At 38.3% G+C, this 27,847-nt stretch overlaps 7 protein-coding genes across 8 annotated transcripts; 5 read left to right on the forward strand and 2 right to left on the reverse strand.

Annotated features, from left to right (window-relative positions):
- ATS9 (non-ATPase subunit 9) lies at positions 1-2,790 on the forward strand. 2 transcript variants are annotated; one of them, XM_089045098.1, is made up of 3 exons: positions 61-160; positions 1,099-1,144; positions 1,231-2,790. In XM_089045098.1, the coding sequence occupies exon 3, from the start codon at positions 1,257-1,259 to the stop codon at positions 2,523-2,525; it is 1,269 nt and encodes a 422-aa protein (XP_088901224.1). In that variant the 5' UTR covers positions 61-160; positions 1,099-1,144; positions 1,231-1,256; the 3' UTR covers positions 2,526-2,790. The 2 variants fall into 2 exon arrangements, with proteins under 2 accessions (XP_008221569.2, XP_088901224.1); XM_008223347.2 differs by lacking the exon at positions 1,099-1,144 and having other exon boundaries at positions 1-160.
- Positions 2,791-4,078: 1,288 nt separating this feature from the next.
- VTI1B (Vesicle transport v-SNARE family protein) lies at positions 4,079-6,323 on the forward strand. Its single transcript, XM_008223348.2, has 5 exons — positions 4,079-4,417; positions 4,741-4,799; positions 4,908-5,096; positions 5,421-5,591; positions 6,029-6,323. The coding sequence occupies exons 1-5, from the start codon at positions 4,321-4,323 to the stop codon at positions 6,182-6,184; spliced, it is 672 nt and encodes a 223-aa protein (XP_008221570.1). The 5' UTR covers positions 4,079-4,320; the 3' UTR covers positions 6,185-6,323.
- Positions 6,324-8,201: 1,878 nt separating this feature from the next.
- LOC103321535 (plant/protein) lies at positions 8,202-10,127 on the forward strand. The gene is given in 6 exon segments (XM_008223349.3): positions 8,202-8,509; positions 8,512-8,725; positions 9,188-9,287; positions 9,410-9,530; positions 9,670-9,765; positions 9,860-10,127. Coding segments are annotated over 6 exon segments (858 nt in total). The 5' UTR covers positions 8,202-8,317; the 3' UTR covers positions 9,995-10,127.
- A 723-nt stretch (positions 10,128-10,850) lies between these two features.
- VIK (VH1-interacting kinase) lies at positions 10,851-15,300 on the forward strand. The gene is made up of 11 exons (XM_008223350.2): positions 10,851-11,381; positions 11,504-11,578; positions 11,658-11,774; positions 12,202-12,296; positions 12,673-12,793; positions 12,921-13,000; positions 13,728-13,787; positions 14,016-14,137; positions 14,242-14,327; positions 14,434-14,549; positions 14,745-15,300. The coding sequence occupies exons 1-11, from the start codon at positions 11,079-11,081 to the stop codon at positions 14,872-14,874; spliced, it is 1,305 nt and encodes a 434-aa protein (XP_008221572.2). The 5' UTR covers positions 10,851-11,078; the 3' UTR covers positions 14,875-15,300.
- A 370-nt stretch (positions 15,301-15,670) lies between these two features.
- LOC103321537 (transmembrane emp24 domain-containing protein p24delta9-like) lies at positions 15,671-17,296 on the reverse strand. Its single transcript, XM_008223351.3, has 4 exons — positions 16,969-17,296; positions 16,676-16,885; positions 16,171-16,247; positions 15,671-16,080 (listed from the first exon to the last, which is right to left on the reverse strand). The coding sequence occupies exons 1-4, from the start codon at positions 17,173-17,175 to the stop codon at positions 15,936-15,938; spliced, it is 639 nt and encodes a 212-aa protein (XP_008221573.2). The 5' UTR covers positions 17,176-17,296; the 3' UTR covers positions 15,671-15,935.
- A 2,493-nt stretch (positions 17,297-19,789) lies between these two features.
- Positions 19,790-24,265, forward strand: LOC103321539 (O-fucosyltransferase family protein). Its single transcript, XM_008223353.3, has 8 exons — positions 19,790-20,556; positions 21,336-21,403; positions 21,484-21,572; positions 21,662-21,824; positions 22,135-22,424; positions 22,810-23,014; positions 23,447-23,604; positions 23,693-24,265. Exons 1-8 carry the CDS (start codon positions 20,301-20,303, stop codon positions 23,964-23,966), a joined length of 1,503 nt encoding a protein of 500 aa, XP_008221575.1. The 5' UTR covers positions 19,790-20,300; the 3' UTR covers positions 23,967-24,265.
- An 80-nt stretch (positions 24,266-24,345) lies between these two features.
- On the reverse strand, positions 24,346-26,946 carry LSMT-L (Rubisco methyltransferase family protein). The gene is made up of 6 exons (XM_008223352.2): positions 26,369-26,946; positions 26,225-26,253; positions 25,710-25,921; positions 25,480-25,605; positions 24,886-25,293; positions 24,346-24,776 (listed from the first exon to the last, which is right to left on the reverse strand). The coding sequence occupies exons 1-6, from the start codon at positions 26,875-26,877 to the stop codon at positions 24,564-24,566; spliced, it is 1,497 nt and encodes a 498-aa protein (XP_008221574.1). The 5' UTR covers positions 26,878-26,946; the 3' UTR covers positions 24,346-24,563.
- Positions 26,947-27,847: the final 901 nt, after the last annotated feature.

The raw sequence follows: 27,847 nt of genomic DNA on the forward strand, positions 1-27,847 counted from the left end.
AAATAAAGGGACCGTCACGGCTAAACTGAGCCTTTACTTAAGACTTGGGACTTCACAAATCGGCCTCTCGCTGTGCATCACCACCGACCCTCCTCCTCTCGTCCTCTGTGAATCTTCTTCACTCTTTCTTCAAGCGCGTCCAATTCCCTAGGTCAACCGGGTATCTATCCATCCCTCTCCTTCCTGCGATCTCATTTACTTCAATTCTTTAAATTTAGGTTTAATTTTTTCTTTTTTCAAACTAGGGATATGCTTCAGTTTAGGGTTTTTTTTTTCTTTTCTCAATTTGAAATTATTTCAGTTTATGTGTTGCTTTCTGCTTGAATTTCAGGGCTTTCTTGCCTTTGACTTTCTATATTGTACATCTATATCTGTGGGTAGTATGTGTTTACTGTATTTTCATACGATTTTGCTCAAATGTTGATGTATTGCTGGATTTTTAGTATTTTCAAACATTCATCTCCTTGGTTTTGTTTGAATTTCTTGTTGCTGTTTATTCATGGGTGTTCGAGTCTAAGTTTCTTTTATTGGTTTGAATTTTGTTTTTATTATATGAGGTACTTTAAACAAAGTTGAACCTTAAAATCAGATTGCCATTTCTGGTTAGCCAATTAAATTATATTGTAGAGTATAAAATGGTAAGCAAAATTCAGTTTTTGATGCTGATAAAGATATATCATACATACATACATGGTTTAAATATGCTTTCTCATTTATATTTGTACTGTTAACTCTGTATTTTCATTAGTTTTGATGTGAAATAGTGACAGAGAAAAATGAACAGGTGAAGAAGAATTTAGTTATAGACTAGCTATGTAGATCTCACTTGCATGAACAGAATTTCATGGGTTCTCCTAACTGGGGTCAGCTAGATGAATTTTGGGGTGAAGCTGATTAAATGTTCTCTGAAAGTACCAAATCAGTTACTTCGTTGGAGATCGCTCATAATGTTGGTAAATGCTTTTGGGAGGGAGTAAAATTTGTTATTTGTCCATTTTTGTCTATATTAGAGACTTGGGAATCATTTTAGAAGTTAGTGCAGTAGAAGGTTTAAGTAACATCTTCCTTTGCAGTTTTATATTATAAGAATATTCGCAGGTCAAATCTCAGTTTTTAGGAGGCTTGCAACTGCTTGGGATCCAAAGTGATGCCTCTTTTTATCTTTGTATTTAGATGCTGAGGCAATTTTATTATTTGATTTTAATCTTTTGGTCTGTTCTTTTTCTGCAGGACTTGGATAGTTCAAAGCATTGACAATGTCTTCATCATATCTCCCAGCAACTACTGATTCGATTGCTCAGGCTTTAGAGGCCAAAGCCCCATCTGAAGCTATTTCTATCCTTTATCGCATTCTTGAAAACCCATCTTCTTCTTCTGAAGCTCTACGGATAAAGGAACAGGCTATCACAAATCTGACGGATCTTCTTAGACAAGAAAATCGAGCAGAGGATCTTCGTAACCTTCTCACCCAGTTGAGGCCTTTCTTTAACTTGATTCCCAAGGCGAAAACTGCAAAAATTGTTCGTAGTATTATTGATGCAGTAGCTAAAGTACCAGGCACATCTGATCTTCAGATTTCCCTTTGCAAAGAAATGGTGCAGTGGACCCGTGCTGAGAAGCGAACTTTCCTTCGACAGCGAGTGGAGGCCAGGCTTGCATCTCTTTTGATGGAAAGCAAGGAGTATTCAGAAGCACTAAGTCTCCTATCAGGCTTGATCAAGGAAGTGAGAAGGCTAGATGACAAGCTTCTCCTTGTGGACATAGATTTGTTGGAGAGCAAGCTCCATTTCTCTTTGAGAAATCTCCCTAAAGCCAAGGCTTCACTCACAGCTGCAAGAACAGCAGCCAATTCCATATATGTGCCTCCAGCTCAGCAGGGAACTATCGATTTGCAGAGTGGGATTCTTCATGCTGAAGAAAAGGACTACAAGACTGCTTATAGTTATTTCTTTGAAGCATTTGAAGCCTTCAATGCTCTTGAAGATCCTCGGGCTGTATTTAGCCTCAAGTATATGTTGCTGTGCAAAATCATGGTGAGCCAGGCTGATGACGTGGCAGGTATAATTTCATCAAAAGCAGGACTACAGTATGTGGGGCCCGAGCTGGATGCTATGAAAGCAGTTGCTGATGCTCACTCGAAGCGCTCTTTAAAGCTCTTTGAAACTGCTCTTCGGGATTTTAAGGCCCAGCTGGAGGAAGATCCCATTGTCCACAGGCACCTTTCATCCCTGTATGACACTCTGTTGGAACAGAATCTCTGCAGGTTGATTGAGCCTTTCTCAAGGGTGGAGATTGCTCATATCGCAGAACTCATTGAACTGCCAATCGATCATGTGGAAAAGAAACTGTCTCAGATGATTCTGGACAAGAAGTTTGCAGGGACTTTAGATCAGGGTGCTGGATGCCTCATCATTTTTGACGATCCCAAGACGGATGCAATCTACCCTGCAACATTGGAAACCATATCTAACATCGGCAAGGTTGTGGACAGCCTCTACGTGAGGTCTGCGAAGATAATGGCATGAGGTTGTAGGTTCAAGGAGGCAGTTTCCTGCCTTCGCTTCATTTCTTTTGGTTCTATTCTGAGTCGACACTGTGATGCCAGCAGTAATCCTTTCATTTTATGGTTTTAGACTAAATTGTACTGTGAGTTTGGTAGGTTCTACCATTTGGAGAATTTTCATTTTACACAAAGGAACTTGTATTGAGCCTACTCAGGTTGCTTGGATTTTACGTTAGAGGTTAACTTTGTTTAGGAAATGTGCCCTTTTACTGCGGTTTGTTGATTAATCCCCGTAATCCCTCCCCCTCTTCTCCCCCTTTCAGCAACTTTTCCAGAGTTTGAATTCTTCAGCTGTTTTCGTTGTGCACAGTAATCTTTGATTTTGTCACAAATTTAATTTACAGGGTACTGACCTTGGAGCCTAGATGGTATTGTTTTATCAGAAAAATAAAAGGAAAGTGAAAATTTCTTTATTTATAAAAGGAATGAGATTTTCTATTTAAACCTCACATTTTTCTTAGTTCACCCTATGTTCTAAGTTCACCTCAACTTTTAATTTAAATTTTACAATTTCTTAAAAAACCTTGCTATCTTTCCAAACTATCCTTAAATACATCCCAAATTGAAAAAATAAAAAATAAGAGAAATTTTTCCCTTAGAGGGGGAAGTGCGTTCTGCAAGATCTAATGCTAATTGCTAGACATTTTATCATTTTCTCTCTTGAGTATTTAATAATGACAATGAGGTATTTACAATGAGAATGATAATGAAGTTGGTAAGAACGTTTCGTGCGAGAGGAGATAAAACTGATACTTGAGGTTGCTACACTTTGCACTAGGAGTAGGCCATCTGATTGGCCATCAATGAAGAATACATTGAAGCTTTTATCAGAGTGGAAAAACAACAAGAAAAATAACCCAACTATTGAAGCAGCAACAGCAGGATTATGATTTTAGATGCATACTGGAATTCCAGAAGTGACAATAATATTACTCTTCCCAGCAGAAATAAAACACAAACAAATGGAATCCCAAATCTGAACTTTAATACTTTCCAAATAAAGAGAACAGCTTTACCAAAACATCAGGTATAAAAAATAAAAATAAAAGCAATCAACAACCAATCAATTAACAAAGGGAAGAGAATAAGATCATTACAGTCAAACAATCAACAAGTCTTTTCATTAACTCTCACCCAGATTTTAAAGAGGCATGCTCGTCAATATTCTACGTCTCTGGCAATACGATGTAGATGAATTTGTATTTTTCTAAAACTTAATATGAAAAGTGATGGAGTGTGTGTGTGTGTGTGTATAGATGTATTAGGATTAAGTATTAAGTTGGATGACTTATAACTTAATGATTTAAGTATTATGGTGAACTAAGAAAAATGTGGAATTTAAATAGAAAATCTCTATGATAATAATCATACAAAATTACAATTTATTGAGGGTCAGTTCAGTTCTATGAGAAGGGGAAAAGAAACAAGATGATCGAAACGCAGTGTCGTACAAGGAAAATACAAAAATATATGACATGGTAACTATAAAATCTATCGGGACGTTTTTTCGACGACTGTTCATTTTCCTTTTTTTAATTGAGCCTCCGAAGTACCGAAATTACGGACGAGCTCTCGAAGTCGAATCTCGATTTCCGTCAACTGTGAGCTACAAGAAGACCAACAAAATCTGAAAATTTGAGGTTGGAGAACCAACAAAACAACCCAAAATCCCCTCTCAGACTCTTCTGATCGTTGTCTTCTCGATTCGAAAATTCTCAATTGAACCAGTGGGGATAGTGTGCCACGTATCAATCGAGATGAGTGAGGTGTTCGAAGGCTACGAGCGTCAGTACTGCGAGCTCTCCGCAAATCTCTCACGAAAATCTAACTCCGCCGCCCTTCTTCCTGACCATGGTATTATTCTATTGTTTCATTTTCTGCTAATTTAATAACTATCCGTACTGCCAACTCTCCGATTGTGGGTTTTTTGCGATATTATGCCCCAATGTTCTTAATTTATGAGATTTCATCAATTAGTAACAGTGATCGACTTGGAAGATTATGGCTGATAGGGAATTCTTTTGGGGGGCTTTATGGGTTTTCTTTTTTTGTTTGTTGTTCAAGTGGTTGTTAGAAAGTCAGGATCTTTAATGCATCCATGTATTTGTACGATTTGGTTTGGTTGTGATTTTTTTATGAAATGGGTTGTTGTTGTTGTGGGTCAATGTGACTTGCAGAGCAGAAGAAGCAGAGGTTTTCTGAGATTAAAGTTGGCTTGGACGATGCTGATGCTTTGGTAATATGCAGAACAAAAGTTTTCACTTCGTTTTCCTTTGCTGGAGAGCTTCTGGTCTCTTGTACTTTCCTTGTTTATACGAATGAGTGGTGTGATTTGTTTTTTCAGATTCGGAAAATGGACCTTGAAGCCAGAAGCTTGCAGCCGAGTGTAAAGGCCGTGCTTCTTGCTAAGCTAAGGGAATATAAATCCGATCTCAATAACTTGAAAAGGGAAATCAAAAGAATTACATCACCTGATGCTAATCAGGCTGCTCGCGAAGAGCTGTTGGAGTCCGGAATGGCTGATGTCCATGCGGTAAGTGTGGACTCTGTATGGATCATTAAACTTCAATTCTAGCTTAACTTAACATTTGTGCCGAAGTATGAAATTTGATTTGAGGAATTGTATGCATTTATGACGTGCTGTAATGCAAATATCTGAATTCCCAACTATCCGGGGTGCCCTTTTTATTTCCCCCGTAATTTTCCTCTTGATTTATGACAAAGGCAACCACAAGGCCATTGTCATTTGTCCTCAATGGACTATTTACAAGTTAGATGTAATGTTTGTCTTTAGTTTTCTTTTCCTTCGGGAGAATAGAATAACTTTTCTTGGTGATTTATGTGGACAACAAAACAGGTTTCTTCTGATCAAAGAGAGAGAATGACAATGTCTGTTGAGAGATTAAATCAATCAAGTGATAGAATCACGGAGAGTAGGAGAACCATACTGGAGACTGAAGAGCTTGGTGTCTCCATTCTCCAAGATTTGCATCAACAACGGGAAACTCTCCTGCATTCCCATCAAAAAGTAAGTTTAACTTTTTAATCATGTCTCTACTTAACTTAAGGTTCATGGGGTAGCTTGCCCTCCCCCTAAACTTTTCTTCGTTTAAAAAAAGAAAGAAAAAAAGATCCATGGTCGCATAGACTTCTTTTCGCTTCCCTGAAGTTGAATTCAGTGAGTTTCCCTTACATGCCATTCACATATTCCAATGCTGGAGTCATTCCTACACTTTCTTGTTGAGGAACCAAAAACCTTACAAATAAAGTGGGGCTCATAACTCCAGTGGCAGTGCACCAAAAACCCAAGATATAAAGTTGGGGTCTCGACCTAATATCCTGCCAGGCCGTAGGCCTCCTTTGAAAGAAAAAGAAAGAAGTTCTGACATATGATCTGAACAAGGCATCAGCATTAGTGAATTTGTTAATCTAAGGGTTTTGTGTTTTTCCTTTTGTCATTTGCAGCTTCATGGGGTAGATGACGCCATTGACAAGAGTAAAAGAGTTTTAACTGCCATGTCACGGAGGATGACCAAGCATAAATGGATCATCGGCTCAGTCATTGGAGCTCTTATCGTTGCAATCCTGTTTATTCTATATTTTAAGTTTTCTCATCATTAATGGATATCTGATACGAATACCATCTATGGTATAAGAGATTCTCTCTAGTGATTGTTGTATCTATACATATGCTCTATTGTCCAGAGAGTCATGAATCATATTTCCCCTATTTTATCTATGCTTGTCCTCGTTTTGTAAATTTTTAGTGGAATGTTCAAGTCTTAAACACTCAATGGCAGCGGGAGGGAGGCCTCAACTCAACTAATCTTGTGCGGCAGATATCTTTTAACAATTTGAAGAAAAATCATTATCCTGCTAACTTGCTAATTCATTCAATTTTCAAAACAAAATGACTTTTTTGGGGTGTCAATAACGGCTACTTTATTTTAAAAACCGTATAGTTTATGAAATAAACGGCAGTATTGAATGACTGTTTAAATCAAAGTTGTTCGTAACAATGGATTAGTAACTAGTGAATGTTTTAATTAATATGTTACACTAAGCAAATTAGTTAATGAGCATAGCGTGCATGACTTGCATATTAATAAACGAAGCATGCATCACCAACCGCAATGCATCCATCCATCCATCCATCCTCAAGATCGACCGATCCATCGTGACTCGATTCCCGTACCATAATTTTCGTAATATTCCAAGAATATCCGGACGATGAGAAAGATGGAGAATAGTAATAATATTAAGGGTTTGGTATGTTTGATGATTTTCTCATCGGCAATGGTAGTCTTGATATTCCCAGTCTCTGTAGGAGCCTCATGGAGATGCCTTGGAGCCACTGAATACAAATTCGTCATAGAAAACCACTTCGGGGAAGCCTTTATGCAGCAGCACTCACTGGATGATATAGAGTTTTATTGTCATTCAGCGTCATCGAACCCTTGGACACTTAGCCACCCGTCCAAGGACTTCAGAAGAAAACGCATGACGCTTTTCAAATTGGTTGAGTTTGGTATCTGCGGGGGGTGGTTGGAAGATGCTCCATCGTACAATTGTTCTGCATCCACCCAAGACGGCAGGTGGAGTACTATTGACTTCCCAGTGCTTCGTCCAGAGTATGATTGTGTCAAGACCAAGCAGTTTTGTGAGTGGCACTTGCATGACGATCATGCACTTCTCTACTCACGCACCCAAAACTCCTGGTCTCGTTTCAATTACATTTAGTTTATGAGATCGATTTAGAATTCATGTTTATTTAGCGATTAATCTCAGATTTAGTCAGATTCTTAAATAAATAATTGCGATTTACGTGTGTGCATGATGGACTAAAAATAAATGTGAATTTAGAGAATAGACACGCTATGATAGCAAGCATAGTGCTACGAGTTGATTCAAATTATAAATTATATACTAGATTTATGGTTGATTGTCATTTTACCCAATGCATAAACAATTGTTATGTGGAGGAATTCAAAGCACTTTAAAACAAACATTTCATGCATTTTTGTTATAAGTATATTGGTACCTTTACCAAAGATCCAAATGATTTATGAAAAGTACTTGAAAATGTTCATTGAAGAGTACTAAATCTAAACAAATTCTTTCATAACTCAAAGAGTTTTAGGTTTTCTCCCAAATGTTGCTAGAGTTGTTTTTTATTATCTAAAAACACTTGTAGCCCTAGCCAATCCACAAGCATAGCTAAGTTAAACATGCATTTTTACTCATCATATTATACTCGATTATGTTAAAATCGTATTTATTATAAATACGTTGAAATTTGTATTAAAAATTTAAGTGCATTTAAAATGTTTGAGAGTGATTCTTCATGAAACATGTAAATTGCACTTGAATGCAACATGCATTTTTTGGAGTGTCAATTGAGATTAAATTTTAAATGAATAGAAACTCATCCTCTTGTAATTTAGACTATCATTTATATTTAAAAAAATTAGTAATAAAAATAATTCCCTTAAAAATAATAATAGAAAGGCATAAAAAATGATGGGTCGGAGTTAAAAGACCCGTCCGTTTCACAGGCCCAATTCTCCCGGCCCCACCACCACAGACAGAGCTCCATGACTGGGGAAAAGAAATATCCGCAAACTCATTCAGCGATTCCAACCACCACCCACCCACCCAAGCAACACACAGATTGGAGAGACCCAAACGTAATTGCAATTTGCACCCTATTTATTTTCAAATTTTATTAATTTTACCCCCAAGGTCAAGCCCGCCATGGATTCTCTCTCATCGGTAAAAGTCTCGCCCTCCGCAGTCACCAACCCTCTCCGTCCACGGCGCCGCCGGCTCCCTCTCTCTTCTTGTTCACTCGGCAGCTTACACAATCGGAATCTCCACATCTCCTCCTCCGTCTTTGGAGTGCCGTGCTCTCCCGAGACTTCGTCTTATTCTAGAAGGAGGCTCGTGAGAGAGTTTCTTGCCGGTCGAGCGGTGGCGGTGGGGCTGCCCCAGAGGACGATGACGCCGACGCCGATGACGACGGAAGTGAGCAGGTGGAGAGAGCGCTTCATCTGGATGGTAATATTCCCTCCACTTCCGATGAGTTCGTGAAACGCGTGTCTTCTCGTGCTTACGACATGCGGCGCCACCTCCAGCAGACCTTCGATTCCAGCAGCTACGATGGTACGGAATTTTCAATTTCCTTTGAGAGCTTTGGTTGAGTTTGAGATTTTGAGCTATCCTCCTTGCACAGATGCACTCTCCCTGCTCTCTGTTTTTGACGAGTGATCAATAAATTAATTGACATAGTTATTTTTATTTATTTGTTTGTTCCTGGTTTTTGCCCTTATTCATGTCCTCTGAAATTCATGATTCAATTTTGTTGGATGAATGTTATATGATATAAAAGTGTTATAGAAACTTAACTGGATTCAAACATGACCTATGCTCTGTTTGTTTGTGTTCCCAATTATCATTTCCAAAATTATATATATGCAAATGAAGAGTTGCAAAAACAGAGTTATGGGTACAGGTTTTGATCGAGTTTGAGACTTGTGGTTATCATTTCCAGTGAAGAGTTGAGTTGAGTGTTGGACTCTCTGATCTATTTGATCATTGCTTTGCCCTTTCTCTATTCTTGTTCAGTGCTGGAGGCCAACCCTTGGAGAGAAACTTCCAAGCCTGTGTATGTACTAACGCAAAGGGAAAACCTGTTGTGCACCATGAAAACCCGAAGAAATCGCAGGTCTCCCTCCTCTGCTCTTCTCTGTGTGTGCTTCTTTTCTCTTCATTGGTCATAATTGTTGTTATTTGTGGACTGAATTAGTCCCTAGGTTTGGTGACATATTGGTGGGTTATATGTGACAGTGAAGTTGAAACGGAGCTTGGGAAATTGTTTTCCAAAGGATCAAAGTGGAACCAAACGAAACAGCCAAGAAACGGTACAAAGTTCCAGATGCTTGTGGAGGATATTAGGGATGGAGTGCTTGTAAGCATTTTTGTTTCTTTTTCTATTGACTTCAATCCATGAATTGTTGATTGCATAGAAAGTTTCATTTCCTAGGACTTCTGAGCTCGGGCTTCACCTAAGGTTGCATATGATTCACACATTCCAATGGCATTTGCAGGTTTTTGAGGATGAGAATGAAGCTGTAAGGTATTGTGACTTGTTGCAAGGAGGCGGCCAAGGTTGTGAAGGTGTTGCAGAAATAGAGGCCTCATCAGTAAGAAACAGAGAGCCATCTTTAAATTTGGCAGTGGATGATGGTTTTGCTTTGCAAAAGTGTAACAATGGGTTTGGTTGTCTTTAAAATGTAGGTATTCGATCTGTGCCAGAAAATGAGAGCTCTTGCAGTTCTTTTCCGTCGCGGGAGAAGCCCACCTCTGCCTCAAAGCCTGGAGCTCAACCTCAGGGCTCGGAAGCGCTCCCTTGAAGACCAACAAGACCCATAAAGATTACTTGATATGAAAGTTCCTGCTTGGAATTGTATATTTATAACAAACCACTCTCCTATACAACTCTAATACATGCCCCGGCTCTGTAAACTGTAATTTTTATATTGATTCTAATTTCTGGGGTTCTTCAGTTTTCATCTTTTCAACTCAATTGAGCAAAGTACCGTGCCGAGGTGGATTTGTATAAGAAATTTCCAGATCCAAACAGTCTCCCCAGCTCCCACCCATATTTCATATTTGGCGGCCGTATTAATTCACCGACCCAAACACAATCAATGAACATGAAACAAAAATTTAAAAGAGAAGCAGACGTGTGTTAGATGGTAGCCTCCTTTGTTAAACTACCCTGGCTTAACTTGGAAAGCTTCCAGGGCATCTCAAACGCGCTATGCTGCGACTGTAGCACATAGTTTCCCATATCCCAGCGCCTGTTGAGAAAGACTTAGCCCTTTCCTGAATTAATCACCATCTTTGTGTAATTCCCTGATTCTGGCCTCAGTTAGTTCGCGCCACGTCTAGGCTAGTTGGTTGAGACAGTAGACTACTTCTCTTACATGAAAAAATTATAAAAGGAAAGGAAAAAAAGGTCCAAATAGGAAAATGGCAATAACACATGATTCTCATGGGCCACACTAACAAAAAGCCAAAAGATAAAACAAGTGAGAAAAGAATGAGATTCCGTTGAAAAAGTAAGAGCAGCCAGTTTTAATATTTTCCCACAAACTTGTCCCTTTGTTATCAAATAAGTAAAGAAACTGCTAGGTCACATTTATCCACTACTTCTCTATTAAAGGTAGATCTTATTGTATTGTTAGGCCCTGTCTATATTAAAAGCAAGTTACACACAACACAACGCGCGCGATATATAAATGTGATAAGCCTTGCGTTATCGGTAGGTAAACATAACCAACGAAACCAACCGACTGCGAAAGTCGTCCCACCTTCTCTTCAGCACCAAAACAAGAAGACAAGAAGCCAAAAAACAAATAGTTAAAAATAAAATAAAATAAGAGCATTTGGCTGGGCACACTTCACTTGAATCCATTCACATTCCGATTTCCGATCCACCCCGACTTCACTCATGAGCTCCAGCGCGTCCGATTCCTCTGGAGGCCCCTGCGCTTCGACGCCGCCCGCCGACAAGGACAAGCAGAAGGAGAAGGCCCGCGTCAGCCGTACCTCTCTCATACTCTGGCACGCCCACCACAACGACGTCGCCGCCGTCCGCAAGCTCCTCGAGGAGGATCGCTCTCTCGTCCACGCCCGCGACTACGACAACCGCACTCCGCTCCACGTGGCTTCCCTCCACGGCTGGATCGACGTCGCCAAATGCCTTATTGAGTATGGCGCCGATGTCAACGCCCAAGATCGCTGGAAAAACACCGTATTGATCTTCAACCTTCTATTATTCTTAATTAATTAATTAATTAATTGCAATGCTTAATTATGTGTAATTGTAATTTTTTAAGTATTATCAGGTTTTAATTTTGTTAATGTTGATGGCAGCCTCTAGCTGATGCAGAAGGAGCTAAGAAGCATACAATGATTGAGCTTCTAAAATCGTATGGTGGCTTGTCTTATGTAAGTCTGTTGTTCATAGAGTGGAGTTTTTCGGTTTTATTTGGTTTTGTGTGCTCTAATTCTCTGTTTGAGTGTGCAGGGCCAAAATGGAAGCCATTTCGAACCGAAACCGGTACCACCCCCTCTGCCCAACAAGTGTGATTGGGAAATTGAACCGTCTGAGCTCGACTTCTCCAGCTCAGTTACCATCGGAAAGGTCTGAATTTCTTTTCAATTGACGAGTTGTATACGTTATTCAAAGATATCGTACGGTTTAAATATTTGATTCGTTTTGTAACGCAGTGCTATATAAATCTTCATACTTGGTTTCTCACATGTGTGGTTTTATTTTAAAATGTTCTGTTGTTATGATAAATTCACTATATCTTTTGTTATTCTCTGTTTCACATGCTAAATATAGTAGGTTCCTTTGAGCTCCCTAAAAGTCAGACCCCATTTCCTCCGATGTAGTTTCTTGCTCTTTTGTGCCAATGATTTCTTGGATTTTTCCTTTCTTTTCCAAGTTGAAGTTGTTGCGGTCAGCTCATAGTTTTATTACCGTACTAGCTCCTGTGTTTCCATAATCTATCTGCATTCTGCCATATGCCAAGATACAACCTCAACTTGATCAGTGGTGCTTGTAGGGTTCTTTTGGTGAGATTTTAAAAGCACATTGGCGTGGAACACCAGTAGCTGTCAAACGCATTCTTCCATCCCTTTCGGGTGATAGATTGGTGATGTAAGTTCAACTTCATTTTTATGTAAAAAAAGTAGTTACCACTTAGTTGCTGTGGAAGTTTTCTTTTGAGTTAATACTCCTTCGTTATGTTACTTTCAATTTATTTTATGAACTGTGTTGGATTGACAAATGAACAATCAAACTCATAATTTAATTTTTTAAGGCTCTTTAAACAATTTATGCATCATTCTTTCATAGAAATGACAATTTTATCAATCAAAAGATACTTTTCGTATATCAAATTTTTTGGGAGGTGACCTCCTCCATGAAACATGTAATGTTGAAATTACAATCAGCATATCTTTCTTTACCTCCACTTTTCCATCATATTAAAAAGTTGTGAATTTCTGACTTGTTCTTTGCTTTCCTGATACAGTCAGGACTTCCGTCATGAAGTTAATTTGCTAGTGAAGCTTCGTCACCCTAATATAGTCCAATTTCTTGGAGCTGTTACTGAGAAGAAGCCCCTTATGCTAATAACGGAATATTTAAGAGGGGTATACTTGTGCATCTTCAATTTGTGTTCCGAGTTTTTTATTCTCTCTGTCAAAGTTCTTTGTGGTGGTCTTTAATCTGTCTTGCTAAGAAACTGCTTCTTAAATAATGTATTGTCTGCTGTTGTAGGGTGATCTTCATCAATACCTCAAGGAAAAGGGTGCACTTAGTCCTTCAACAGCTATCAACTTTGCCTTAGACATTGCCCGGTACTTCAATGGAACTTCAATCAACTTATTGCCTTAGTTTAAAGAAAACTTTTGCAGATACTATGAAATAATTTTTTTCATGAGAGATAGATGGCTGATATTGTCATCCGGTTGGAGTTCTAGTTGCACGGGAAATTTAGTTCTTCAGTATAGTAATCATTACATCTTTTGCTGTTTGGAAAGTGCAGAGATGGAGTCATACTAGCACATGCATCAAACTTACTTGCTTCTCCCAATTTTTCCCTCTAACATGTCTGTGCTTCTTGGAAATGAAAAATGTTGTAGTTATGGACTTTGGGAGATTTCAAATATTTTAAATACACTGTTCATAATTGTTGGTTGTGACCATAAAGACTGAATATGCGATCTTTTGGTGGAAAATTGTGTCTTCATGAGATAATTAAATCAAGAACACACTTGCATAAGTCTTCATGTTTCATTCTAAAACAGAGAGCTCTTATAGCTTGCTTCAGAATAAATAAATAACAACCATTCCTAGTTAAGGTAATTATCTTAATTTTTGCAGGAAGTTCTTGTTAGAAGTATGGGCTGGTTTTTGCCTCTAGTTTTCTCATAATATGCTCTTTTTGTTAATATGGGAAAAACAAGAATGAGAGAAGTGAAAATGTGTTTTTAATTTATGATTGGCCAAAACTTTTAACTAATATGAAATTTAGTACTTTTGATAATTTTGCTAATCTGAGTTCCTAAATCTCAATGTGGCCAGAGGCATGGCTTATCTTCACAACGAGCCAAATGTCATAATTCACCGAGACCTGAAACCAAGGTGAGTTCATATGTGTAGAATTTGGAATGCATATGTTGTTTTTAATTAATAACTGTTCAAACAGAATGGCCTAGAGGAATTATCTTCATAGGATGAAAGAAATTCTGGATTTGTGCAAATTAACGATTTCCTTTTCTATTTCTCCAGTCTTGTTTCCATCCCTGTAAACACGTGGCTTGCTTGCAGTATTTCATATTGTTACTTCTAAATTTTGTTTCTTTATCGCAGGAATGTTCTCTTAGTCAATTCCAGTGCAGACCATTTAAAAGTTGGAGATTTTGGACTAAGCAAGCTCATCAAGGTTCAGAATTCTCATGATGTGTACAAGATGACTGGCGAAACTGGAAGTTGTGAGTGTCTTTGGAAATTTACGATTGAATTAAAGTTGCTGTTGAGTAAAATAAATCATGAAAGTAAAAAATATTTGTGTGTTTTGCATTGGAACCAATGAAAGACCGCTATATGGCTCCTGAAGTTTTTAAGCACCGGAGATATGATAAGAAGGTTGATGTGTTCTCTTTTGCAATGATATTATATGAGGTAATGTTGCTTTGTGCAAGATATGAAATTCAGATTCACCCTTAAAACAGTAAGATGTAAAATGATTTATTCCAGTCCTGATCTATGACACTCTCAACTGGTGCAGATGCTTGAAGGGGACCCACCGCTATCAAACTACGAGCCTTATGAAGCAGCCAAATATGTGGCGGAAGGACACAGGCCATTGTTTCACGGAAAAGGGCACACCCCTGAACTGAAAGAGTAAGTTAATACTGTAATTTCAAATCAACCAAAATGTTCCCTTCTTTCGTGCTATTCCACATACAATTACCTTTCATCATTGAGAAAGAGTGGCATTTGCGTTGCTAATTTAAATTGATTACCCTTCATGCTTTAATACAAGTACTGAAACTTGAATTGTGAGTCGTTTATTTCTTTCCATTGAATGTTTTACAGGTTAATAGAGCAGTGTTGGGCTGCTGACATGAACCAAAGACCATCTTTCTTGGAAATTCTCAAAAGGCTTGAGAAGATAAAGGAAAAAACTTTACAGGCAGATCATCACTGGAACATATTTAATACGTAAACTTGAAAGTGATGGCGCTGTCAGGTACATAAGGGATCCTCTGCCAGTCACTTGTAGTCCCAAAATGTGCAGATGGGATTGTGAATAGGCCTAAAGTGAGAAAGCGTGCGATTGTGACTATTGTTCTACAGTATTCTGCTTCAGATTCTTATTGTGAACGGAGGAGGTATTTTCCTCTGTTTCTGCATAACAGTGTGCCTTTGTCTGAACAAACTTATCCAGAAAATCTCGTCGGATTAACATATATATAGAGATTTTCATGTTTTGACTGGATAATCTCCTTTTCGTATCTTTCAATTGTAATTTGTTGTAGCCATTTTAAGTGATGTTGAGAACAGATATAATGTTAGACAAGATTATATCTAATCTTCTCTTGTCTTGTCTTGCTTTAATAATTGAATAAAAGTTCTCCGCTTTGGAATGATACGATATCAGTTTTTCCAACTAATAGACGAGAAGCTCGTCACTTATTTTGGTGGTTTTCAGAGTCATTATCCAGTGATCTCACCAAAACAAATCAATTACGAAATTATTATGGGTAGAAAGCCCAAGGTAACACAAAATACATGCCCAAAGCTAGAGCAAGATAAACAAATAATGAGTAACAAAACTAGCAAACTGTAATCCAGATCCCTTAGACTGAAACCTAAAGGTTGCCCATGTTATAAGTTTGGATACTTTGAAGATAAGAGAAGAAGAGAAATTGGTATGTATTCCGTAACACGAAGATAATTTTCAAGCGTGGCAGAGCTGATACAAAAACAGAAACCTTCTGTGAGTGAAAATGATACGAGAATTAACTTAAAACTTGTAATCAGTCATTGCATGTTACTGGAATACAAGATGGCTATTATCAACTTCAAAACAACTCGTGCTGTAGTCAAGATTTGGTTGTCCTACTTCATCTAACAATCTGATCTGATAATTATTATATTCCAACGTACAATGTTCTGTAAAATATTTTACAAAAAGCATTAAAAGATGGAATTATGAAACTCCTCTCTGGAACTGGAATACTCTTTTTCTTTTCTTTTCTGGCAATGCCCCTCTCTGGAATAAAATTAGATGAGCTTCTTTTTCTCAAAAAAGGTCTTCAAGTGCCACCATTGCAAAGCTGCAACCGATGAGCAAACGAGAAGCGAGAGCAAACTAAACCAGGCCATTCTGGAGTTCGTTGTTCTGTTAAGCTCCTGCATTTCTTCTTCCCTGAAACAAACATTAAGCCCCAAAAAAATGACAAACTGACGAATATCTGTGTTCCACGAAATGTTCAGAGGAAAGAGAACGATTGCTTACCTTTGACGGAGATAGAACATTTCCTCATGAATGGAAGTAACAGTATCAAACAACTTTTTAAGCTCTAATTCCATAACCTGGCATTTTAAGAAGAAAAAAAAGGCATAAGATGGTCTCTACATCTCAACTCTCACAATTGCAAACAAAATCATTTGGGGAAGAAAATTTACTACATTATTACAAAAATACATGCTTTCTTCCTTGTGTGAAACCACAAATTTCAAACAAAATCCATCTTAACAATGGTTTAGATTGATTCACAATAAAACATATATTGCTCAAGCAACACATACAGAAACTAAGAAAAGCAATCAGACAATAATACATAGATCAATCAGAGTTGATTCACAATTCCCATGTTACCAAACATCCAAGGAAACCAACTTCATTATGATCATAAACTAAATTCAATCGTTGTAAAAACAATATGACTCAATCGCGGATTATGTTAAAAAAAAACGTATATGAATAAGCAAGTAAATGTGAAGAAAAGGAAAAGGCTTACATCGACAGAGCCTTTCTTGGCGACATTGGACCAGTCTTTAGCGGCGACGCCGGTCTTCCAATCGAATTCAATGGTCAACGTAATTTGGGGCTTGTGATCAGGCGCCCAGAAGCAGGCCATGTAATCTCCCGCCTCCGCCGCCACAAATGCGAACTGCCCCGATTCCACCAGCTCCGAGTAATGATAGTTATTCCCATAGTGCGACGTCACCTTCACATCGAAAATTCAATCTTTGTTTGTTTTCTTAATAAATAAATAAGTAGCCAAATTTGAAGAAATTAATTGAAGCGTACCCTGACGGTGAGCTTGTGAGAATCGGGAATGGGGTGGCCTTCGTTAGGGTTGACGACGCTGTACTTGCCGACCGTCATGGCATTGGCTTTTATGTCTTCCACGATGCATTTGGTATGGCCCGATTGCAGCTCGAACCGCAGAGATTCCGATGTAGACGACAGAAACCCTAGGATTACAGCAGCAACAAGCAGACGCAACCTAGCCATGTTGTGAGTGACTCAGAGTGGACTCGGACTCCGACTCGGAGAGAAATTTGGGAGAAAGGGGGGTTTTCGATCTTCGTTCTCTTCGGAGAAGAGTCGGAATCTGGAATCCAAGTGTAGATTTCACGCTTTGGGCCGTTGGGCCTGTGAGGCTTTTAGGTCAGACTCGACACGTGTTTCTCTCTGATTCGCTGGGACACGTAATTCAAAAGGTTGGAGTGTTGGTCTCTTTTCGGCCTTTTTTTTTTTTTTTTTTTGGGGGTAATAAATATTTTGGGCCAATGTGGGAGTTTGACAGAATCAAATTTCGAGATAGAATTAACTTTGCCAATAGCAGCCCTTTTCAATGTAAGGGCCAGCCTACAATGTGATATAAGGAGTTAGAGTAAGGAGGTTATTTGAGGAGACCAGATCACCGTTTAAAATATTTAAGTCCCATAATTTCTTTACATTTGTTGATGGTGAGATTTGACCTCCTCAAATAACCTCCTCACTTTAAGCCTCATTATAGCCTTTTCGATAGGACTATAGGGTTTTTGTTTTGTTTTTGCAAAGTTATATCCTTACTATTTTAATGTGTTAAACGTATGCAAGGGGGTTTGATCAGGCTTAACTCACGTCTGATCTAAGACAATAAATTTCAGCAAAGAGAAAGTTGAAAACATATTTTTGTAATAAAAGAATTTCAAAATATATTTAAGAAAGAAACATGGATTTCCACAAAAAGAAAAAGAAAAAAAAGAAACATGGACTTCATGTTGAGATGCAATTTACAATACGAATGCTGCCTGCAAAATCCATTAGATAATTCAACCAAGGGTTCCCAAAAATTGCCATCCAGCTTGCCTCCTATGACAGTGTTAATGCATGCAAGGTCAGATGTGCTTTGTCTTCATATGTAAGTGTAAGATCATTATCAGCATTTACTGCATATTTAATACAGCATATTAAAAAAAAATTAAAGCTTTGGCCGTGACTATTATTTTTCATCATCCTTACATTAATTTGGAATTTGCTGTCAAGCTTTCAATTCTGGAATCTGGATTGACAATGTAGTGGTCTGTACCTTTCTTAAACTGAATAAGCTTTGGTGCTTTTCACTGTCATTGTCATAACAAACTCATAGGCCATCCGTAAAATAAAAAATCATCTAGATTCGTATTAGATAAAACGGAAACGAAGATGTGGATAATCAAATGATAAACACTTTTTAATTTAACCGATTTCTTGCATAAATGATTCTTGAAAGAGAACCTCAAAATTGAACATTCCGATCATGGTTACTTTGAATTGGGAAAATATATGATGATGCATTGTCCTTGTTACTTTGTCAGTGTCTCCCTAAATTATACAAGCATCATGATTCATGGCATTTCTGCACTTCACCTACGTTCCACGCACACAAAGTACACAATACAAATTATAATTACTTCACAGACTCACCAGCCACTGCTTTTTTTGCCCTCTTGCCTCACGTTTTCAAAAACTGAGAGTCAAAACCTCTCGTGAAAGGAAAGCTTTGCATTGAGAAAAAGGGAATTGATGAACTATCTGAAAAATCCAAAAGGGGCTTCCTCCTAAATCCCAAAAACAGAATTGACACAACAAGGTTTCATGTTTTTCATGCGCATACACTATTATAAGACCAGCCAGCGTTTCCTTAAAGTTATCAACCGTGTTTATTCTCAGCTGTCTGTTGACAGCTTTATGGCTGTATGTCAACTGTCTATTGACAGCTTCAGTTCGTTTTCTCTTACGTTATTGGTTTTGCCAAAATTTACCAACCTTGTTAAAATACAAATTTATCTCAGATACGCAATGCATGCGCTGCGTTACTTTAGTCTATGCTATGCTTGAAACAAAGCGTGTGTAAAGTAATGTTCTTTTTCATAACACTCGTAGAATGAGAGAATGAGAGTCAAACATTAATTCGATACGTATGACGGTAAAATGTTCTCCGTTTTAGAACTTAAACTTGTTTATTTAACTAACAAAGTAAAAGATGGACTGATTACAAAGCTACAACAATAAATAAAAAACTGAAAACCAAAACCAGAATTGCACATAAAACTCCACAAAATCATCGGATGCTTCGTTAGTCGGCAAAGGGATTGGCGCATGCTATATATAATATAAGTTATAACCAATCAACAAAAAGGGATCACTAGTTTTCTAATCATCTTGATTTCCAGGACTCCTAAGCCTAACCCTCGTATTTTAATTTGGCTTAATTATTAAAATACCTTGAATTCATCAATCAATTTGCATATCTTATCATTAAAATGAAGGCTGATAGGAGACTTTATGTATCGCAAAAGACATGCATGCCTTATCAAACTGCATCATACAAAAATAAATATACGGGCAGGTTGGTGGTTTGAATTTTATCCTATTGTTTTATTATGTCACATAGAAAAATTATAATTTATTCCTTAATTAGGAGGAGGAGAATCTGAGAATAAAAAAGCAGATCAAGGCTTTCCTCTTTGCACTGTATACTTTAATAAGCGATCCAACCTTACAGGTAAAAAAACAAATTTGACAGCACTTACTGCCCAAAAAAAAAAATGACAGCGCTTATCAGAAGGCACAACTAAATTCCAGTAAAACTGTGTAATTTGCAGTGTATGTATTGTGATAGGAACAATTCGGACTCGTGAGAACCGGAGGTGGGATCTTTCTCTCGAACGCTTTCGCTACAAAAAGACCTGAATCCAACCAACAAATATTCTTTTTATTATTTTCCTCTCGTATTGATTTATTTTTTTATTTTATAAAAAAAAGTTCATACAGCAAGTGGCCGAGAAAAAGAAGATTTTCCCGGAAAAAGGAAAGGAAATCAGAAAGTGTCTGGCGGTTGCATTGGGTTGTTGAGATTTTTAATTGGGTTATCCATTTTACTCGTGATTTTCAACCTCCTAACTCTCTCTCCACCGATCCTTGGCAAAAGTTCTGTTCTTTGTTCTGTTTCAAAATCTAGGCTTCGGCCGAGCTAGGGCTAAGGTTCCCAAGTGTGTTGATTTGACAATGTGTGCTTGAGATTGGGGATTTCATGAGCTGAACTTCATCGGGCATTTGGGAATTTTGGGATTGATCGATGAAACGGCGATGTGGTGTGTGAAAGAGGAATGGAGGTTAGATCTGAGGGTGGCATACAGGTGCGTTGCGATAAGCTTCCGGCGCCGGTGATTGCGAGAACGCGTCTACAGGTGTGGTTCATCCGGGTGTGTTCAAGCTTGTTTCTTTGGACGTGTTTGGTTCAGTTAGTGGCGGTTGGTGAGCTATGGCATCCACATTTGCTCTCCAATATAACCAATCGTATTTCGGCAATTACGCAGGATCCACTTCCGGCGGTTCCGTCGCCGCCGCCTCTTCTCCCTGCAAGTGAGTTTTTAGATTAAAAAAGATTTTTTTAAAAATACTGAAAATTGTTCAAATAGTGCAGAGTATCTTTGTTACTGTTACTAGCATTGAGCTTGAATGCGATTGTTCTAGTTCATAATTAGAGAGTAGTGCACATGGATATGGCTCCCTCAGTTGAGGGCTGCACATTCTAGTGTTTTTATGTACGCATGAATTTGAATGTTTTAGTTCGTGAATTGAGAGTTCTGGCACATGAAATTTGCGCTTGCTATCCCATTTGACAATGCAGGATCGCTGTGTATAAATTTGGAGAATTTGAGGTCAAGGATAAGTGGATAGGATTATTTTTAGTTATGGAATGGAGAAATCTTATTTTTAGGGTAAGGTGTGTTTATATAGATTGATGTCTAATATTTGTTGGCACCAGGCCTGCAGTCTTTAAGAGGTGTGTGTGGTGGTATCAGTGACGTATGAAATGAATGCTTACAAAAACAATAGTTTTGGAACTCCGTTTACTGTTGAAAGTTACAGTTGGCTTTCATGAGAAGCTCATTCTTTCAAAGTAATTATGAAATAGGTTGTGTGGTAAATGTACTGTACTATGTTGAAGTTGCCCACAAATTACCCTAAGTTATGGAAAAATTATTTTCTTCGACCAACAATGGTTCATCTTTTGTTTGTTGCTTTTTTACATTCCCACATATGTGAGAGAAGCAATCTCATGCATGCTCTGTGTGTGGTAAGGCTAATATGTGCAATATGAAGTTGAAAAATAGGCCTAATGACCTGATTTTTTGCAGGAAATTATACAAGTAATGGGTTTCTTAGAGTTTCCTGCAATGGGGGCTTGAATCAAATGCGTGCTGCGGTTTGTGCTGTGTTTTTCTTTTCTTTTCCTTCTTCCTTTATCCCATATCTAGCTATTGATAGCTAACTTTTGCATTTCAGATCTGCGACATGGTGACTGTTGCTCGGCTTTTAAATCTCACATTGGTTGTTCCAGAGCTTGATAAGACATCTTTCTGGGCTGATCCTAGGTATAATCATTGATCTAAATGGAACTGTGATTTAACGAACTCCTTTAATTGCTGCTTTAGGATTTCAACTGTTAGTATTCTTTTTGCAGTAATTTTGAGGATATCTTTGATGTAAGACATTTCATTGATTCGCTGAGAGATGAAGTCCGAATTGTCAGAAGACTGCCGAAAATGTTTAGTAGGAAATATGGACATAAACCATTCGAGATGCCTCCTGTTAGTTGGTCAAACGAAAAATATTATCTGGAACAGGTTTGTATACTTGTTTGCCAGTTTATTTTGGGGAAGAATATATTGCTTATGAAGTTAACAACTTTCTTTAAATTATGTTAGCTCCTCATCATCCTATGCATTGCATGCATTCACTTGTGCCTAATTTAGATATGTAATTAGAACATATTCCAAATTGTAGTGTGATCAAATTTATATTTTTGTTTTTTGGGCCTAAGTGAGTTTATCTTTCTTTCTACTTCCTGATTGAATGCATTTGATTCCATTATGTAGAAGTTTTAACTTTTAAGTGATGCGTCCTGATTCAGTGCCTTGATTCCATTGTATGCAGATTTTGCCACTTATTAGCAAGCACAAGGTGTTGCACTTTAATAGAACGGATGCACGTGTGGCAAACAATTGGATACCTCTTGATCTTCAGAAACTCAGGTGTCGTGTTAATTTCCAGGCGCTGAAGTTCACTCCTCAGATTGAGACTTTGGGGTACAAATTGGTTCGTATACTCCAGGAGAAGGGACCTTTTGTGGCTTTGCATCTAAGGTATGAGATGGACATGTTGGCTTTCTCAGGTTGCACTCATGGATGCACTGAGGAAGAAGCTGCGGAGCTCAAACGATTGAGGTTTGTCATGTTTAAAATTTGACAATAGTTTTTTGAATGCTTACTTGAAAATCTGATGAACGCTTATCATGAGTAAAATTTTTATTTGGCTTGCTTGATTTTTAAACAGGCATATGCTTCAAACAATACTGTTCATATGAAGAAAATATTACTGTTGCTAATAGATGATATAACAGTTGACAAAGAAAATGCATGACTCATAGATTTCTGTTCTTTCCCACCTTGTGTTTCTTGTGCCTTAGGCTCTTGGTGGAGCAGGATTATTACCTTTAATCATCCTGGCTAAAGTTTTCTTTTGTCTACTTTACACGAGTTTCTTATGACCGAGGTTGGTTATATTGAGTTGTACTCACTTGCAATGTCTGTTGGCATACCTTTCATTCAGATATGCATATCCTTGGTGGAGAGAGAAAGAGATAGTGTCTGAAGAGAAGAGATCACACGGTTTGTGTCCTCTGACACCTGAGGAGAGTGCATTACTTTTGCAAGCATTGGATTTTCATAAGGACACACAGATCTATATAGCAGCTGGTGAGATTTATGGTAGTGAAAGGAGACTTGCCCCGTTAAGATCTGCATTTCCACGAATTGTGAGTTCGTTTGCTTTATTCTGTAGCCTTTTTACTTTTGCGGATTCGGGACTTCTGATATTAGTAACTTTGCTGACTGTTAACACGTGTGCTTTGCCACAATTCTGGTTATCCTTGTATCATAAGTAATACCTTGTCAAGACTAGGTCATATAGACACCTTTCCTACTCGTTTGGTGGTCAAGGTCCATCACTGGAGTTGAGGGTGCCCTTTGATGGGTTTACCTGAATTCATGAAAAGCTAATTGTTGTTCAAACTCTAGTTCTAACCAGTGGGGAATCCATTGTCATTTACCTGTTTATTTGATAAAAGCAGAGGATCTGAGAGGTCCCATTGAAGGGTCCAACTTGACCCTAAAATATTTATGTCCATACTGGCTATGTACTTGTTGTGGTCTTCGTAAAATAATGTTTTCTTACTTGTTTACTTCAGGTTAAAAAAGAAAGTCTTCTCTCCCCGGAGGAGTTGCAACAATTTCAGAATCATTCATCTCAAATGGCTGCTTTGGATTTTATAGTTTCAGTAGCTAGTAATACTTTCGTTCCTACATATGATGGGAACATGGCAAAACTTGTTGAAGGTCACCGAAGGTATGTGAACACACTCTCACAAGGTGGGATGGGTTTTTGTTTTATAAAATACCAAAGAAATACACACCTCTAATTATATTTCGTGCAGGTACCTTGGGTTTAAGAAAAGCATCTTGCTAGATAGGAAAAGACTTGTGGAGTTGTTGGACATGCATCTGAATGGGACACTTTCATGGAATGAGTTTTCAGTTGCTGTACGATCCACTCATGAGAAGAGAATGGGACAGCCAACTCGACGTCGAGTTATTGCAGACAAGCCGAAGGAGGAAGATTATTTTTATGCAAATCCTCAAGAGTGCCTCTGCGAGGGAACAAATTGTGACAACTTGCTTAGCCCTAGCAACTCAAGTGAAGTTGGGTGACTGCAAGCGATCAAATCTGGAACCTCCTTCAACACAATTGTTTTAAGAGAGTGGTCAACAAATCCATGTGGCAGTGGCTTTCATATTAGTAAGCATGTACACACACATGAGAGTTTTGTAGGAAACGGCATAAAAAGACTTGAGTTCCCGATTTGGGCTTCTAAAGATGTATTCATTCGTTTTCAATCTTTAAATTTGTCCATAAATTTGTTTGTTTTCTTCATGTATTTGACAACTTGACATGAATTCACTGCTGTTCAGTTCTATAAATTATAATTAACACGAGTACAGTCGAAAAAGTTTGTCCCGTTCATGAGAAACAAAAATGAGTGATGCAATTAATTACCACATGAATTTGACGCTTCTGCACGGATTCATCTAGTTTGATCAGTTAAGGTATAATTAAAAACCAAGAACAAAAAATAGAATGAGTACCCAAGGAGTAGCTCCAAGAAGCTGGAAAAAAAATAAAATCTCTGGGATATGCTTCTGGGATCCGTCATTTTCTCATTCCAACCTTCACAGAATTCTGGCATTTTTAGCAAGGTAAACTGTAAACTAGAACTACTTATGACTTCTCAGTGACATGAATTTGCCCTACTTGGGCTCCCAGAAGATGATGTCTTCTAGCTCCCCGCAGAGGCCAAGATCCTTGAGCCTCCTTTCCTGGTAGTATTCCAATTGACGTAGTTCTGACTCCCTATCCTTGAAAATCCCATCAATATGCTGAAGCACCTTCTTCTCTCCATGTCTTATTCCTACTGCAATCTCAAGCCTTGGATCCAGTTTTGATTCTTTTAACTTCTCATCCTGCAATGAAACAATGTGCATTCAGTTGTTACAAGCCTACACCACTGGCTTGAAGCCTTAGAGAAAAGTTCCGGTGCCACAAGGAGAATGGGCACAAATAAAAGCATACCTCTTCAATGGTGGTGGGATAGGCAGAAAGAGCAGATTTGCAGGCTTCTCGTACCACTCGACATATGAGCTCTTCATTGGCAGGGCTCACAGGCAGCTCAAGGTGTCCCCAGATAGTGTTCCTGAATATAGATTCCAAGAGGAAAGCATCGGTACCTCCAAGAGCTACCAGCCGCAGATATGGAATCAATGCAGGTGGGAGTGAACGGTCCAAAAATATGTCGAAGTATGCAGTTGCTCCCAAACCATTAGACTCAGCAATGTCCAGCTTGTCACCATAAAATGGGTCTGACTCGGATATTTCCAGTGTTAAGGTAAATGCATCGCGATTTGCATTGGAAGAATCTATAAATCCGTAATCCAAAGCAAACTCAGCATTGCTCTTGTTTATATCATATTGGATGAAAACCTGTTGAGAAGTCTCATTACAAACCATAGTATTTAATCTAATTCAAGGATCATTCAGAAATGGTTAGCGTCCATGCCATATAGGGAAGAAAAAAAGACCGCAATTTCAGAAGCATGAGAGGCCTACAGAGTACAGACTATCACTGGACTACAATAAGGAAAAAAAACAGCAGCTGAAAAACTTCACCTGCTCACCAGCCTTGAGAGCAACTGGGCTCCGTATAGAAAACAGATAATCCCAAGAGAAAAGACCTGCTGCTCCTTTGATCTCCCATGCATGCTCTTCTGTGGTTATGCTGGAACTATGGTTGATCTGATAAAAGATATCTTTTACTCAATATCAATGGAAACAAGCTGCTTGCTTATTAACTGGAGCTAGCTCACAAATTGATTGTATTGGGAAGTCTCAAGCCTTACCAAGTCTGCAAGTGGGATCAAAACAAGGTTTTGACCGCGGAGGCGCGAGAATGCCCTGGATCTGAGTATACCGAATGCCCAAAAGAAGTCATCCAGTGTGATAGGAGATGGGAAAAGCTGCTTGTTAGGGAGGATGATTTCTTCTTCCACTTTTAGAAACTCACTCTGCACATACTCTTTTACACCCATTGTTGTGCTCAAAAGTTGGGTTCCTGCCAACCCCAATTCAATCATACTCCAGCCAAAGATTGCAACAATCAAGTACATTTTTTATATAAGATGTACATTCATTTTATTAGCTTCCAGATTACACACAGAACCCAAATCCCAGGCATAAAGATTATATTGTAACAAGTTAAAAACCATCATGGCATGTTTGATTAAAGCTTAAACTTCGATTTTCTAAATCATGTACAATATATGTCCTTGCAAGTATAGATAGGTTTGTAGTACAATGAAGCTAAACAGAGTTGTAAATACTACTAAAAAAAATGCAATCTAAGTAACTGGCTAACCTTGAAGCTCATCAAGCTCCTCTTCTGACCTGCACTGAAACCATCAACACAAACTCTTTATCAACCCCCAAAATCTCAAACCATAAAAAGGAAAATACAAAATTCCCAATGGTAGAAATTAAGCAATTAATCAGCTAAACCCACCAGAACACAGTTGAATTGGTGGATTCAGGAAGAATATCAAGGTAAGGCCTCCACTTGGAGTCGTCTCTGTACTTCTCTCTGAGCAAAAACAGAGCAACGGACACCCAAGGCTTCAACCCACTACAAACATTTCCAATCTCGGAGGCTGAAACGGCATCTGGGTTTATCCAGAGCCTCTTGGGAACCTCCAAAACGACCTCGTTTTTACCAATGTTTCTGTGGGCAACGAGCCCCATGCCTTCAGGGACCAGAGCAGGCTTTGCTGCAGGGGACTTGGCAGAGACCACGCCTTCGTCTCGGAGCCATTGCCAGAAGGTTTGAACAGCTGGAGGGAGTGATGGGTCGCATTGCAATGGGGAAGAAAGAGAGGTCACAGCAAGGACAGGTTTCTTGAGATGGGTTGGTGTCTTCGGTAACGAGAAGTGTGTGAGTGTTGTAGAAAGCTTTGTTCTTGGAGTAGGGAAGAGGAAAGTGGAGGATGAAGAAGATAAAGTGAAGAGAGTGACCATTGTTTGATTTATCTCTCTCTTAATTTTCAAACTTTGTGTTTCAGATATCTGTCTGGGGTTTGATTGATTTATAGCTTCTGCTTGTGGATAGGCTCTCTTGATGCCTTATCAACTGTTAATCAATGCTAACGGCTTTTTGTCTGAAATGGCCCCAAATTGAGCTCCAAAAACATAAAAAACATTTGACCAAAAACAAAAACCACAGGCCCCAAATTTACCAAAAGGAAAGAAAACATTTTGGGATATGGGTTTTGGTGTTGGGTTAGCAGGCCTTTGTATGATTGCAGACTTTATTAGGCTCTTAGAAATCAAATCATATGTTGTTGCTCACTATGGGCTTTATAGCCTTTCACATTTCACCAACAAAGACAAAAACAAAAACAAATGCCTTTCACCTTTCCTCATACGTGCTTTCACATGGGTCTCACATGGGCTAGCCGCCCAAATTCTAAGGGGCAGGCGGGCTTTAAAGAGAGAGAAAATATCGGGCCGGGCCGTTTTTTAGAAAATTAAAGCCCAAGCCCAACCCATAGTCGGGCTTGAGAAAGCCCATTGGGCCGGGCTAAGCCCAACGGGCCGGGCAAACGGGCCTACTTCATTCGAAAAATCATAAACTTAATCATAAGGCATTTTAGTCTAAATTTGAGATTACACTCACTTAATTCCAATATTTTCACATCAAACCAAATTTATAAAATACTCTATAAAGTCACACAACTTAATAAGATTTTCCACAAAAATAATAAAACAAAGTATTATTTTTGAGGTTATTACATAATTAGACCATAATACGTTTTAAGAAATAATTTAAAAAAATAATAAGTATCAAAAAGATATTTTTTTTAAAGGATGGTATAAATAAATATGTAAATGTTTGGTGATGTGTTCAAGAAAAACATGATTATATTTGGTGGTAGTAGTATGATTATGTTTAGTGATATGATATATTGTTCATCTTATTTATATATAT

The sequence above is a fragment of the Prunus mume genome, linkage group LG2, assembly GCF_029339155.1.
Source record: "Prunus mume cultivar Tortuosa linkage group LG2, ASM2933915v1, whole genome shotgun sequence".
Lineage (NCBI taxonomy): Eukaryota > Viridiplantae > Streptophyta > Magnoliopsida > Rosales > Rosaceae > Prunus > Prunus mume.

Excerpts from the sequence above, each read along its gene's own strand:
- ATS9 (XM_008223347.2), top strand. The coding sequence starts at position 1,257 with ATGTCTTCATCATATCTCCCAGCAACTACTGATTCGATTGCTCAGGCT.
- VTI1B (XM_008223348.2), top strand. The coding sequence starts at position 4,321 with ATGAGTGAGGTGTTCGAAGGCTACGAGCGTCAGTACTGCGAGCTCTCC. Across the intron at positions 4,800-4,907 it reads TGGACGATGCTGATGCTTTG|ATTCGGAAAATGGACCTTGA; the intron begins GTAATATGCAGA and ends TTGTTTTTTCAG. Across the intron at positions 5,592-6,028 it reads TCCTGCATTCCCATCAAAAA|CTTCATGGGGTAGATGACGC; the intron begins GTAAGTTTAACT and ends TGTCATTTGCAG.
- VIK (XM_008223350.2), top strand. The coding sequence starts at position 11,079 with ATGAGCTCCAGCGCGTCCGATTCCTCTGGAGGCCCCTGCGCTTCGACG. Across the intron at positions 11,775-12,201 it reads GCTCAGTTACCATCGGAAAG|GGTTCTTTTGGTGAGATTTT; the intron begins GTCTGAATTTCT and ends TGGTGCTTGTAG. Across the intron at positions 14,138-14,241 it reads GACTGGCGAAACTGGAAGTT|ACCGCTATATGGCTCCTGAA; the intron begins GTGAGTGTCTTT and ends AACCAATGAAAG.
- LOC103321537 (XM_008223351.3), bottom strand. The coding sequence starts at position 17,175 with ATGGCTAGGTTGCGTCTGCTTGTTGCTGCTGTAATCCTAGGGTTTCTG. Across the intron at positions 16,248-16,675 it reads CCAAGAAAGGCTCTGTCGAT|GTTATGGAATTAGAGCTTAA; the intron begins GTAAGCCTTTTC and ends TTAAAATGCCAG. Across the intron at positions 16,081-16,170 it reads ATGTTCTATCTCCGTCAAAG|GGAAGAAGAAATGCAGGAGC; the intron begins GTAAGCAATCGT and ends TGTTTGTTTCAG.
- LOC103321539 (XM_008223353.3), top strand. The coding sequence starts at position 20,301 with ATGGAGGTTAGATCTGAGGGTGGCATACAGGTGCGTTGCGATAAGCTT. Across the intron at positions 21,404-21,483 it reads TGAATCAAATGCGTGCTGCG|ATCTGCGACATGGTGACTGT; the intron begins GTTTGTGCTGTG and ends TTTGCATTTCAG. Across the intron at positions 22,425-22,809 it reads GCGGAGCTCAAACGATTGAG|ATATGCATATCCTTGGTGGA; the intron begins GTTTGTCATGTT and ends CCTTTCATTCAG.
- LSMT-L (XM_008223352.2), bottom strand. The coding sequence starts at position 26,877 with ATGGTCACTCTCTTCACTTTATCTTCTTCATCCTCCACTTTCCTCTTC. Across the intron at positions 26,254-26,368 it reads ACCAATTCAACTGTGTTCTG|GTCAGAAGAGGAGCTTGATG; the intron begins GTGGGTTTAGCT and ends GTTTCAGTGCAG. Across the intron at positions 25,294-25,479 it reads CTCTCAAGGCTGGTGAGCAG|GTTTTCATCCAATATGATAT; the intron begins GTGAAGTTTTTC and ends ACTTCTCAACAG.